This window comes from Cuculus canorus, chromosome 2 (genome assembly GCF_017976375.1).
Source record: "Cuculus canorus isolate bCucCan1 chromosome 2, bCucCan1.pri, whole genome shotgun sequence".
Taxonomy (NCBI): Eukaryota; Metazoa; Chordata; class Aves; order Cuculiformes; family Cuculidae; genus Cuculus; species Cuculus canorus.
Genome location: NC_071402.1, coordinates 43,000,075 through 43,014,557, shown reverse-complemented (window position 1 = coordinate 43,014,557; position 14,483 = coordinate 43,000,075). Strand labels below are relative to the sequence as shown.

The 14,483-nt window shown below is 35.9% G+C and overlaps 1 protein-coding gene across 10 annotated transcripts in view; it reads right to left on the bottom strand.

Annotated features, from left to right (window-relative positions):
- The window catches only part of ST18 (ST18 C2H2C-type zinc finger transcription factor), a 174,640-nt gene that overhangs the window by 71,964 nt on the left and 88,193 nt on the right, over nucleotides 1–14,483 (bottom strand). For 5 of the 10 annotated variants that reach the window (XM_009567203.2, XM_054060186.1, XM_054060193.1 and 2 more), the window contains one exon: nucleotides 3,647–3,753. The exons of 4 other annotated variants lie outside the window; for them this stretch is intronic. In XM_009567203.2, the coding sequence (XP_009565498.2) occupies nucleotides 3,647–3,753 (107 nt within the window). Of the gene's footprint in view, nucleotides 1–3,646; nucleotides 3,754–13,723; nucleotides 13,729–14,483 lie in introns of those variants that run through there. One more of the 10 variants, XM_054060188.1, reaches the window with a different exon arrangement.

The following is a 14,483-nucleotide window of genomic DNA, read 5'->3' as shown; positions in this document are numbered from 1 at the left end:
GAAGTAATTTTCATCAAGGTGTTAATTTGAGAAACAAATATTATGCTTCTGTCTACTGTAAAAGCAAGATGGATTCTGGGAGGTCCTTCATCCTTCATGCTCTCAAAGACAGGGATGGTCAGCCCTCTTTCCCAGTACATATTTTGTCTTGAGAGAAGAAGCCATGAGGGATGAGCGGAGTGGCCATGTCTGCAAAAAAATTCTCACACAATGTCCTACTATTATTTAAAAAAAAAAAAAATAGTCAGTTCATCAGGATAACATCTAAGTTCTTGCCAGGAATATCTTATTAGGAGTTGCAGTCCCATAATTTTTAAGTAGAAACTTGACAAAAATAACAAGTAAAAAGTGTAATTAATTCTGCTTTATCTTTATGTCTTACGTATACATTCCCTAATTTGACGGATTTTGAATTCAACTAAGCATTTTCTTTTGAAAATTTTTCAAAATTAGTTGAAACTAGCTAATGGACTCAAAAGGAATGAGTGGGAGATGTGCAGTCAAAATCACTGTGACAGAGGGGTAACAACTATGCAGTCCCAAATCATTAGGCAATCAGGCTAAGAAATAAATGGCTGCCTTAAAATTACTTCACTTACACTGTATTTCTGTGACCTGGAATCTACTGAAGATTGATGTAGAATTATTTTCTCGCTAAATTTATGAATGCTTATGTCTGACTTCGAGAACTTCAGTATGACCCTCCCTCCATCTTTCCTTCAATATCTGTTTAAACTTAAGTGTAAGTCAATAACTAGATCCCAGAAAACTGACAGGAGTCACCAACGATACTGCAAATTCTGCTTGGCTGAAACTGGGGTAACTTGCTGTGTGACTGCTACAGCGTATTCATGTTTCTCCAGATGAATTTGCTGGTGGAATTGCAGCAATTATACTTTCCGAGCAAACTATTCCAGAGTTCCTGGCTTCAGGAACTAAACGTTTCTTTTTCTCTTTGTACCATCCCATTGCAGTCAGCAGACTTGAGAGGAGCACCTGGAAATACTTCCCTGAGTGAGAGAATCAGGATTTGGCTCTGAGTTTGTTTTTTCATGTGCTTGGAGTCTGTTTGTGCACATGTGCATGTACTGATATTATAACGGGATCCAAGAATATGACTAACAGCTGAAAAAATGGCATGTGCAATAAATGATAATAATAATGGTAATAATAATAATAACTATTTCAGTTTACTTGCACGTTTTTAATTCTGATTTTTGGATACTACTATCTTGGTAAGATAGCTTCACAACACCTTACTGGGAAATAAATTATGATTAGGGGAAGCCAGTGCTGCTGACACAGGTAAAAGTGAGATACATCTCCTGGAAAAAGCTAATGTAAGAGCTGTGCTCTTTCTAATTTCTATTGCAATCTTTGTACAGGCATGACTTTCCTGGAGTGGGTTTCCCGCTCCTGGAGCAGCAGTCTATTTCCTTTTGAGTAGATAGCTAGATGAAAAGAAATCACCAGTTTATCTACAGGTAAAGAGTATGAAAGTTCACATTTCATTGTGATTTTTGAAATTAAACTTAGCAAACAGACTATCTAGAACAAAATGTAACTAATTTTAAGAGGTTTGAAAATAATAGCTTTCCTCTACTATTTTTATTTTGTAAACTATTTAAGTTTATATGGAGGCAGCAGCTACATCTATCACTAGACTAATGTACTTAGCCAGAAAAAAGAAAAACCTTATTGATTTTTAAGGCACAAAAATCCATCCTTAGATCTCAAACACAAGCCACAAACTTCAGACCTGAAGTCAAACACTGCTAAGCACTTCAAACAGGTTTGTGCTGTACTGTACCCCAAGGTGACACAAAACTGTGCATGCCCCTACAATAAATAACACCCCCAGAGCAAGCTCTCAGTGCTTCTGGTATTCTGCTCATATTTTAACATCTCTTTTCAATAACTCATTTAGGAATTTAAAACATAAAAAGGGAATGCTTTCATAAAGAAAAAGATTTTTTAAAAAATAAATCTAGGGTCAAGAAGGTTTCTTACAGCCTGTCCAGAGGTATGGAGTACTTTTGGGCTGTTTGTGTGCCGACTACATCTTTCTGACACTCACTGATAGCTTTTTTTAATACGAGGTATTTATGACAAGCTGACAGTACAGAGCAGAAGAAAATGCAAAGTACACACATAACAACTTCTAGATAAATCTTGCATATTCTGATTACTGGCAGTAAAAATATCCAAAACCTGAAGACAAAATTTTCAGGAACATTGTTTGTACTGCAGTTAGAGTTTCTTGTTCTTTTTTTCTTTATATCATGCTGATGGCCAGAAAGGAGAAAAAATATTTACAATATAGGTGTGCTTAAAGAATATTACTAGAAATATGCCTTGTTTTGTGATTTGAATCATTCTTAACCAACAAATAATGTCATCTTTATTTTTGAAATTTTTGCTTTGGCTTACACAACGCTATTCCTGATTTCCGTACGAGAAATTTGAATAACATTGAAATAATTGATTTAGATGTATTCATTTCTCAGGAATTAATGAAGTAAGTACATCTACTGAAGGCAAACTTTAAAGTATGTTTATAACACATCAACGATTTGGCATTTTATAGTGGGATTCAATGTTATACACAGTTTAAAGAAGTAGACATTTTTTTATATTGAAGACACTACTTGAAAATAGGCAGCAAAAAAATAAACCTCTAAACAGAGGCAAGCTTGAATAGCTTTGTAATGAGGATGATTTATTTTGATTCTTACTTCTGATTTCTGAGTTGTCACTGCTGTTGTATACTTCATCCATGCAACTTTGCACAACTGGCAGTGCTGAATATAAACCAAAGCCATATGTTTATGTCCTTTTGCCAAACGACTACAGCAAATAGTTCTATTATTCCCTTAGGTAACGAACGTGTGCCAAGTATTTCTATTAGTCTGCTTTACCAAGGCTTTAGAGGGCAGAGTCACAGCTTTATGAAATTAAGGGGCAACTGCTAGCTTTTTAAATTTAAAGAAAAATTATATAGTGTGCAACACTGAAATGCAGCTCAACACAAGCTGATGCCTGATCCTGCTTTCTTTAGGCTTTTTTGTTTGGATTTTTTTTTTTTTGACATAGTTCGATGTCCTGACATTATTTCTTGGGCTACTATGTCCTAAATAAATATTTTAGAAGAAAAAGTGTCCATATTCAAAAAGAAAAAGATGCTTTGACACCTGGGGACCTTTTACAAATGCATCAATGTTTTTATCTAACTGAAGTGATAGGTAATTAAAAAAACCTCAATACGAGTTATTAAAAAAAAAATCACAAATAAGCTGTCCCTCACAGATTCAACATAAGCAATGCATTGTAAAGTACATTCTTACTGCTGGAGTCATATAAAATCAAAGATAGCTGTGTTCTTGTCAGTGTGTAATGCTAACAGAGTGTAGTTCTGAAACTCAAAAATTAGAATAGCTAGGTATTTACAAAGATTAATACCTTATTCAATTGTTCACTGTTGTTATACCTGACTGTTGAAGACTGCTGTTCTTAGAACAGCAGATGTTACGACAGAAAAACAGTCATAGTGCACAAGACATTACGCACGAATCCACGTAGTATTCTAGTACTAATACAGAGATATATTTTGACTCAAATTCATTTAAATGTAAATAAATTGTCCCACCTTTGTGTGTTTCTGGGTCAAAATATGTAGGGATTCCAAAGGACCAAATTTGTCACTCAGTCCAGGATGGCTTGCTTGATTTAACAGATAATCCTGAAACTCATTCTCTGAAAGCAAAAGAAAACCAAAAAACAGCTATACTAAATAAAATATAGATGAAACAGGACACTCTTTAAATCAAATGTGCAAAGATTCCAGGTACACTGTTTTCTTGTGCAATTTTTCAAAGTTGCAGTATAGAGGCATCAATTATGCTTCTAAAAGGCAGAAAAAATAGCAATTTTTCTTTTGTTAAGGTACTTTATGTTTTTAATTCCTTTCCTCTACTTAGAAATTAGATCTGCTCTAAGAAAAGTTTTCCGCTTCAACAGACAAAAATCCATGGTAGAAATCTGTAGTCAAATGTTCTTCCTGCATCAGACCCCCTTTGATTGAGTAGAATAGTTAGGTACATGATGTGAAATAAATAAGTAGCATTCTAAAATATTTTTATAACAGCAGAAACCCACTCATCTTTAGAGTTTTCTGATTTTGAATATCAGTCTGGCAGTCTGATAGTGTTCTCACAGTAAGCAAACTGAAGAAATCCTTGACATTTCTCCATGCACAATTTATATCCTTTTCTGTAAGGAAACTTCCACTAAATCAACAGTAAGAGTGATGGAAGAGTAGCTGCAGAAGTTTACACCTGGGTATACAATACTGAGGGCCTTGTTTTCAGAAGTGATGAATATCTAAACCCTTCGAACATTTAACATTGTATTAGCACTTGCAACCTGGGAAAATCTGGCCATAAGGGGTTATTATGAGCAGGTTTTATTTTTGAGTCCCTCGTGTCACTAATGTTCAAAATATAATAATTTTGCTATCACCTGTAACACCAGAGGTCCTTTTAGAAGAGTATCCAGTGTATTTAGTATGATAGATCTATTCAGTCAATATATTCAAATTCAGACAAGCTTGCAGATAAACTTTTGGAACTTGAAGGTCTAACTTCAGCTATTCATTTAATGATATCTGATGAAGTTTTGTCAGTAAAATTTGTAATGTTACATTTCTGAAATTGGAAGGGCTCATTTTAAACAGAGTCTCACAGAAGCTAGTTTATTGATTAATTTCTACTTGAGTCCCAATAAATAGAATATTAGTTGCATCCCATCAATTACTTTTAATTAAAATAAATAATATTTTATCCAATAGCAAAATAAACAACAAATGCAAGATGATAAAGAAGAGAGAAAACCCAGAACAAAACAGCCCAATACTGGAAGAAAAAAAAATTAGGCTGTTTTCTAGAAAACATGTTACTGGAGAGAGATTTTTTTTTCATCTTCAAAGGCCTCTTTCCTTGTTTTCCTCTTTCAGCATCCATAAAAAAAACCAAAGGAGCTTTTCTGACTGCCTCTTACATTTTGTTCAAAAACTCTTACCTAAAACAAAAGATCTCTGAGAATAACTGCAATGGTGAATAAAGGTCTTTCTAAAGACTAAAACTTAGCAGCTTTTTGTCTAAAATCCTATCATGTTATGTATTTATTAGCAATATATTTTTCATTTATTTTCTCAAAGATTGCCAATAAAGAACTAAATCACATAAGGGAGTAGCTGTAAACCCTTTGAGTTCCCCAATGTCAAACTCATTATCATCCGAATAACCACACAGCAGCACATCATCTGCACAATTGCAATTTTTTACTACTTTTAATAGCGTTTCTCAAAGGGCTTATTTTCAACTTTCTTCAGTGGTTAGTTGGTTCTCTGGGGAAAAGGAGCTTCCTGACGCTCACAGCTTCCACTCAACAACCAGGCCGTTTGCTGTCAGAAGCATCAGCCCTCTGCCCTAACCCCATCTGCTGTCTCTCTCATCCTAAGGGACTGAGAGTTAGACAGCACAGCTGAGATCCACTTGGAAAAGTACATAAAGGACAGGGAAATATACAAAACTTTTCACATTTAACTTTAGATAATAAGCTAATACATTGAAAATCCTCCTTTTAAGAAAAGGAGTCTGGACTGGGTCAGGGCTGGGGGCAGTTTTAAAAACTGATATCTACGTGCAGCAGTGCCATTTGCTATTTTGCTCCCATCTGCCTTCCTCTCTTTGTAAAGCAAGAGTGTTACAGTAGGACAAAAGCAAGACTTTATATAAAGCACCTGAACTTTGAAAACCTGAACCCCTCTTCTGTGTTTCATTGCAACAAAAGTTACTGGGTGGTAGGTTTAAATGTGCTATTTTCTATTTCTTTCGGATAACAGAGTACTGGCTGCCGTACAGTTGATTCGTGGGTGAATACCCACATTTGAATATACGGTGTTTCATAAGAAGTCTAATACATGTCATGCATCTCTCATGTTATAAACAGGGTGTGTAGGATTATGCTGTGTCACGGGATGTGACATACACTTAATGGAATATAAACTATGTGTCACCCCTGTCCACGGTCCAAGAGAGAACTTACATTTCAAATGTCAGTACTGGGATCTCTGATACTTCAAGTAGCAAATAAGAGTTATTGCCAATTATTGACAGCTTTGAGGATAAGGTTGTTCTTGATGGAAATCTGGTAGGGCTAACTCACTTATTTGTCAACCAAGGTTCTTTGGTGGGATCACTACCCTTAAGTCCACATGTAATTTCATTTGGCCCAATGTACTCATAGCTGGCATTAACTTATTTGTCTGTTGTAGTAAAAAATTCAAAACGGTTTACGGATGACAAATTATGCCTACACTTCAAGATATATGTCTGAACAGAATTTTTAAATCCTAAAATTTTATTTTGCCTGCCTATAAAGAAAACATTCACCCTTTTCAACTAGCACCTGGATTCAAGTAGAATGATAAACTTCATAAACCCACAAAGAAGAAATAACTGAGTTGCTTGATTTGTCAATGCAATGGTTCAGTGAGGTCACCTGGAACCTTTGCAATTCATTCTTTGGTTTATAGCCATTTCCAGTGCAGCATGATTTTGTACTGACACCAAAGTCTCATCCTACAGAGATCCATAAGTCATATCAGGATACTGATGCAAGCAACTGTTTGGGCCCTGATCCTTAACATCAGATGTGTGCAACAAACTCCTTCAGGCAAACATTCTTGTTGAACTATGGTCTATGGGTTACAGTCCACTCATTTAAGTCAGATTACTAGAGAATTCTTGAGGATTTAATAATGAGAAAAGACATATTTTACTGTTAAAAATTGTCTCACCAGAAGTCTGATGTTGTTTTCTCTGTTAGAATTGCAGTGCACAAAGCTATACTACAACTATAAAAGACCCCAATAACTTTTTTGAGCATAAAGGATATAATTTTCAAGTGATTAATTTGAATTTTTTTTATTTACCATGTCACTACTTGATATATTGCAAATATGAAAGCGAACGATCACAATAGTTTGTCATTTGTTAACTCAGAAAATGGAAGTAACAGCTAAGGAAACAAAATCACCATTATGACCCCTGAACATTTTTCATGTTTCTACAGTGACAGTGATTTCTCTTTCTCAAGGTAAAACAACACAATATATTTAGTACTTGAGAAAAAAATATGTGAAAGCAAAAGATGCTGTTACAAATGAATGAATTTATATTAAGCTTCAGACTGCAGTCAGATCTTTATCCTGCACAGGCTGAAGTATGTAACTTTATACACTAAGTTCTGCACAAATTTATGAGTCACGTCAGTGAGACCTTTCAGCACACGTGTAATGTTGAGCACATGAGTAAACAACTGAGTTTCGTTTGGCCTTCTGATTCTTTAACATCCTCACAGCAGTAAATGTGGAGAGTCCTGGAAATATGAAAGAGTCTACTCAGAAACATCATTTTTATACAAATGGAGCTTCAGAAGGGAATTTTCTTGGGACAGTGTACTCATCTTTACACTTGTTTTATTAAGGGCAGACTACACATGAAACCGAATTATTGCTGCTTCAGCAACTGTATTTTACTTTCCAAATGTAAGACTAAACTTTATCTTACTTAATTCTACCTTGAGATGAGCAGGATGCCTCATTACCAGTAACATGTAACACAGGCAGTTGTCCTTCCAACACCTGTAAAAACACATCCTTTGCACTCATCCTCTCTTTTAAACATGGCAGTGATTCCAATGCTATCTGCAAGATCATATTTCACCTAGCAGAAGGGTTTAGCTTGTACCTGATTTAAGCAACAAACTATCCCTCAAAAATGCCTGAGGCTTTGCTGTAATTAACATAACCACATTTAGATGCTATTCGTGACTGATAATTCCAACACCTTGCAGGAAAAAAAAAAAGGTTGCATGCTGTAAACATTATAAACATATTCAAATAAGCTTAACACAATCTGCCATGCTTATTTCTGCCTAGATCATGGACCAGCGAAATGGTTAATGCAAATGGATTTATAATTTGCTTTGGGGGGCCAGTTTCTTCTCCTTATTTATTAGCCCAGCTGATGGGGCAGATTTGATGAGGCACTTCTGGAATAATTGAGTCATCACACAAAGAAGGCTGCTAGCATTCAGAGTGGTTTTATCAGCAGCAAGCAGGCCTGATTACTGACAATTACACTCTGATCCGGTGATGGAGGAGAAAGAGCCAACGAGTGGGAAATGTCCGTGTTTCTATCCAGGAATAATTTCTACATTCATTTTACATGCTAAGTGTTTCCTATCTCTGCATAATAAACTGTAAACAGGAATAGATGGCACAATGTCCCTTAATATTTCCTGGTAATGAAGACACAAATGTACAGTGAGTGCTGATAAATATAGATGAAACATAAGCTATTCTCTGAGTCTGTATTGTTACCTTTAAAATAAATGCATTTTGGTGGTAAAAGCATAATCATAGCTAATGCAAAAAAATGACAGAAGATTGAAGCTGTCCTTGTAACTACACAGAAACTTTGTAAAAGTCCTGTTAATCACAGCTGCTCTAGAGGCTCATAAGCTGAAGGTGATATACTGGAAAGAACATCATTTTGTTTCTCAATAGTCAACTATGTACGAACTCCTTTGCTTTGACACAGTAAAGGAGAGCAACGGCAGTGACCTCTATTAACACTTCAGGGGTAGAACACATCTCAATGCTAAACTGAAAAACAATGAAGCTGGTCCTAGAAGACATCTTCACTATGATAAATTCTCATTTCCCTCTCATCAGACTTAAGATAGTGTTTATAATGAATAACACAGCTAGACTGCAGCTTTCATGAGTTTTGTTTAACAATGTATTATTGCCTTTAGAATATTTTTTTTTCTCCAACCAAGATGCTGTGAAATGTCAGTTATTAATAAAACACTGAAAGCAGAACTTTGGAAAAATCAATTTCTTTTCTGACTCAGGAAAGAAACAGGGAAACAGATATAGTGTTGAAAGTGTTGAAATGTAATTTTGTGTTTGTTGATGAGTAATTATACATTTCAGCTGGAAAACGTTAATGTCCTAGTCCAGAGAGTTTTTCTTTTTTAGTGTTGATCAGGCACGAAACATTGAATAATAAACTTCTGCATCCTTGTTTATTCCTTTTCCTCTTTCTAAACTATTTTATAGCTTCAAAAAAGCTAAAAGTTAGTCTCTGTTCTCCTGCTGTAACTATGGTAACTATGTTTCATTAAAGTAGCCACTTAACTTCAAGGTTTGCCTTACAATGATATGCATTATTCTGAGTAAAACCACACCATAACAACCTTGTGATTTCAGAGCAATTTTAAAATCAAGTTCGAAGACCATACATCATTGACTCTGGAACACAGGGTTTGTTTTCTTCTAAAACATGTTTGCTCTTTCTCAGTCTGGATGACTTTTTCTGCATGGAGTCATCTCTGCTGTGAGGAACTGGGAAGGGGCAGATACCACTACTGACTTCAGCAAAAGATGACCATGCTCTGTTCATCGAAGAGGTGCGTAATAGTTGCAGGACTGAGGCCAGTGGGAGATGCCTGAGCACACAGATCAGTGTAACTAAGAGCAGCTAAATTGTGTTGTTTTAATTACTCTGTTATAGCCTCCTTTACCACCAGGAAAAGTCTAGTCTGGCTCTGGTATTGCTACGTGGCTAGTGTGTAGCTATTGCTGTTGCAGTCCTTGAAATGTGCATAGTTTCCAGCAAGCTAGTTAGGAATCAATGGGATTGAAGGACAGTTTTATGGGGGTGCCATTATAGTTGCATTAGACCTCTACAGAAGTGCTGGAGCTGATTAGGTTCAGTAAAAGTGGTCACTTCTCAAATACTTACAGGCTTAATTTAGGTTACTGTATTCCTTTCCTGTGATTTATGACTATTTCAGCCAAATTTTTGAGAACTGATTAGCCAGAATTAGGACATTGCAATTCTTATGCTGGACAAAACCCATGGCTAATTAGCTCATTGAACATTCTCTGACATGGAGTTAAAAGGAACAAAATACAAACTATTTTTATAAAAAGAAATATCACCACCATTCTGCTGTTCTACGCATTCACCCTCCACTTTCTGAACAACAAGCCCTCTTCATTAAGCATGATAGACATATCCCGAGAAAGGGAAAGACACACAAAGGGAAGAAGTGTGCCTTCCCTCAACATGCAGATCACATATGTTCATTAACTTCAAGGGTACCATATGAAGTACAGTCTGCCACCATCTAAAAGACTTGTAATGATCCTAACTGCTAAAGGTAACAAGGCTGGCTTGCACTACTGCACTACACTGAAGATCTTGGGAACATGCTAAAAAGCAGAGGAAAAAACATACAAAGATAAAAAGTACCGTCTTGAAAGTGAAAATAATAAAGGATAGGCAAAATAATTGACTGAAACTTGTCAGATACCAATATGTGCATGTAAAATTATTACTGGGACAGACTTCCTATCTGAAAAGATTTTTCTCAACAAATGTTTGAATCAGGTGTGTGTAGCAAGGAAAAGGCTATATAGTCTGTTCAAAGCTATATTAAGAGGTCCATGGCACCAAGGATGACAGTTTAAATTCTCTTTTCAGACCCTTTAAGATTCTAGAGTCAGGTGAAAGTTATTTCCTAAAACGGCAGCTGTGTTCTGCCATAGAAAAAAGGTATCATGAGTGAGCAAACAACTGGGAAAAAAAAGGATTCTGGAACTGTCTTCCTGCCTCTGCCACTGATCTATTCTGTGACCTTTAGCAAGTCTCTCAACTTTTCAAATAAAGGAGAATAACAATGTGAAGTGTTGTGAAGTGCTTTTGTGCATTTCTGACCATGCCTTAAGGTAGTGAAAATTATTTTCATCCTCATGCATTCATCACTTTAATTGCCTGTTCCTGCTTTCGTTTCCTCTGAAACTCTACCTCATACTTCAAGAGTATGTTATTACTTGAAATTTCCAAGGGAAAAAAAAAGTTTCCTCTTTCTCTTCAAGATTTTTTACTAAAACCAAACAAACTAAGAAGAGTGCTAAGTAATGCATGATGAATGGCAAAATTATTTAAAACATATCTCTGTTCTCTTCTCTCTTAACATATTAGGCAATCTGGAAGTAACTATTCTTAGCATGACAGATCTTTACCTTAAAAATTTATTTCACTTGACTTCCAACAAAAAGAATTTTTCTTCTAGGAAAAATCTCTAGCTATTTTGCTCTGCGTGTTTTTGCTCTCAACATTGAAAAAGTCCATGAAGTCTGTATTTCTCTCTCTATATATAAATGTATGCACATACATAAATTTGTGTTATTGTCAAGTTCAAAAGCACTGTATTTCACTTAAAAGAAACTGAAAAAGTTTCTTTCAATGTGAGCATATTAGATGTGTGCTAAGAAAATGGCCCATTGTACACCTAAATATTACTGACTTAGAAATAACACTGTCTTAAAAATAACACTACAGAAACATATCTTTGTGATATTACTTTATATATCTAAAATATTACCGATACTTTATTCATCCTATTGCAGCTAATTTGACTTGAGCAAGGTGAAAAATATCATCCTATGGAGAGATGTCTTATGGACTTTATCCCTTTAAACACTGCTACCCTTCAGACTCTATAGCATAAGTCTGGCTCCAATGAAAACAACCAGGAAACTCTGGCAGACCTCAGTAATACATGTTGTTTGCATGTGAAAGCCCTCACATACACTTGGTATTAAACACACAGGTATACAAACATACAGCCCTGGCCAAGAGACTTTACAATGTAAGATAATTAAAAATTATTTTGGATGTGACAACTGTAAATAATAAACAGCAGTTTAGAAATTGCAATAGCATATTAATGAAGTTTTGTTATTTCAATTGATAGTTATGTCTTTTGTAATAAGTAGGCCTGTATTAGGTGTGTGAATGCAGGCTGGCTTGTTGTTTGGATAACATATTAAATCATGGCTTCTGCCTTTTCTGTTGGCACTTCAAATGCCAAGGTTTGTGCAAGAAAAGGGGTGGGCCAGGGAGTGGCATTCATGTTTTCCGTCAGACTTTTTTTCATATTTTATTCTCACTTAACCCAGGAGACAGATTTCTGTTTTCTTTTGAAGACGTCTGCAGAATTGTGTTCTAACACAAGAAGAGCTAGCTATGACTTTTAAATAATCAGCCCCACTAAAGGTGCCATTATGGCAACCAATAATGTTCTACCTTAAATCATTTTGACAATGCATTCTCTGTGCTACCCATAGACTTGGAGAGTGTCTTCACAACATTCAAAGCTGGGGCAATATTCATGGTTAAGAAAAGTCCAGAAGCAGCCAAACAGGTGTGTACTTCTCTCAGAAAAAGCCTTTTTATATAGAAGACCTTTTGTACACTTGTTCTATCCTAAGCCTCTTTTAGGGGCCACACCTGAAAGAGAAAGTGAATTATCAATGACATTTTTTTAAAGAATCAGTGGTTTAACACTAATTTCTAATCAGATCCTACAGAAAGGAACAGCTCGCATGGCAGCTGTACTTTTCCCAGGGTTAATTACCTTTCACTGCTCTCTACTAATGAGTCAGCTGTTCCTGTCATCACACAACTACGCTGTGTTCATCTGTAGCTCTAGCTGTGGACAAACACAGTAGCTAGAGCCCTGTTTACATATTGGTGAGATTTGTTGTGCAAAGAATTTGCAAAGCAGTTTAAAAAAAATACATAGAACTCCTTCCATTCCCATGTCTCTTTTCATGGAAACAACTGTATTTTGCAGGCCAACACTGTGTTCTCAAGGTTACTGAATTAATCAACAAGAGTAGAAATCTAAGGACACGAAAACAAATAGAAATTAATTTTTTGTAATGTTGCATAGTAGTTTATATAAGACGAGAGCCACGTACCTACCTGACTTGTCTTATCTGATTGTTGGGTGAGAATGTTTATTTATAGTTTGCTGCTCTGTATATTAGAGTACTCCCTTATAAAATATTGTGTTAAGCAGTAGAACAGATAATAGGGAAAAAAATAATGCAGTAAAGGAAAGAGTTTGTATCAATTTTTTAGGGCAGATTCTAATGAAACAATGATTTAAGGCTTTCAGTAACCTGCTAATGTTTTTACATAATTCTAGAAGGTAATTCTAAAGCACATAGATAGAACACATCATTTTTTTAGCTAGGGTGAAGAAGATGTATTCTCTATAGCCATAAAAGATCAAGATGTATCCTCATAAGTCACTTTCACGTATCTTCTTTAAGGGCTGCATAAAACTTGGTAGGTTTTTAGAAAGGCTAACTTCAGTAAAACAGAGGGGAGCCACACCTACCTTCTTTTTATTGTCAAGAAAGTAAGGGCACAGGCCGCTCCACAGCAACAGTGACCACCTACAGTTAATCACTAGTAGTGGTTCCAGCTTTATTATGGGAGGCTTCAAAGACTGCGGTTAAAGACAGGCATTGTGACAGAGCTTCCAAAGCTCAAGTCCTGTTTGGGTCAACAATCAGAAAATGTTTGCTTTTCCCATAACTGAGGAGTCTTGAGCTGGCACTGACTTCAAAACGCGATTCTATGCTAAAACTGTCTATATGAAGGTTGTCCTGCTCTCAGCAGGTTTCTTCAGGATAAGATCTATAGGTGTTAGCTGAAAAAGCAAATTTCCACCATACACCAAAGGGACACAACACAGTATGTGTTATGTGAGAATGAGTTCAGACACTCACTGTTGTATCTGCAACAGAACCATTCATGATTTGAGCCCAAATTCCTTGCTAGCTGTGACAAGAGATAATGGTAATTATGGCAAATCTAAGGCAGGAATATGGTCTTCTAAATACAATGACAGAGGAAGAAACTTAGGCTTTCCAGATCCCGGTTAACATTGCTGCACTGGCAGCTGAAAATATAATAAAATTGCTTCTGAAAATACCAAGGTGAAAGCACCATGGGATTCCAAAGGATCACTTGAATAGTCATCTAATAAATGAACATTTCCTTTGAACTTTACTGTAATGCACCACCCTTTTCTCTCAGGTACCTTAAGTTGTGAAAACTGTATTGACAACCTTGGACACTGGGCAATGTGAACTGTGTGGTTGTGATCTTTCAAAAGACAGATATTTATTTATTGCTTTATTGGAAGAGATTCTGCTTTGTTTCAGAATTTTTTGCGAATTTCCTGAAGGTTTGTTAACTGGGCTTAATGATTCATAGAAACCTCTGATCACCCAAGTGAGGTCAGGGAAAACTGCTATTACGTAATGCCTGTTTTGTCTCAGATCCTCCCCCTGCTCCAGAGATTATTCCTTCTTCCCACACACTTTATCTCATTCACTCTTCATGTAAAAAAAAATCTGAAGGGTAGCATGGGGACTTCTACTCAAATGTTTTCACATGTTGCCAGATTGTCTTTTCATGAGTTCTTAAGAAGAACATCATGTCTTCTTCATCCACTAGCAGGAAAAATGGGTATGTGACCACTTT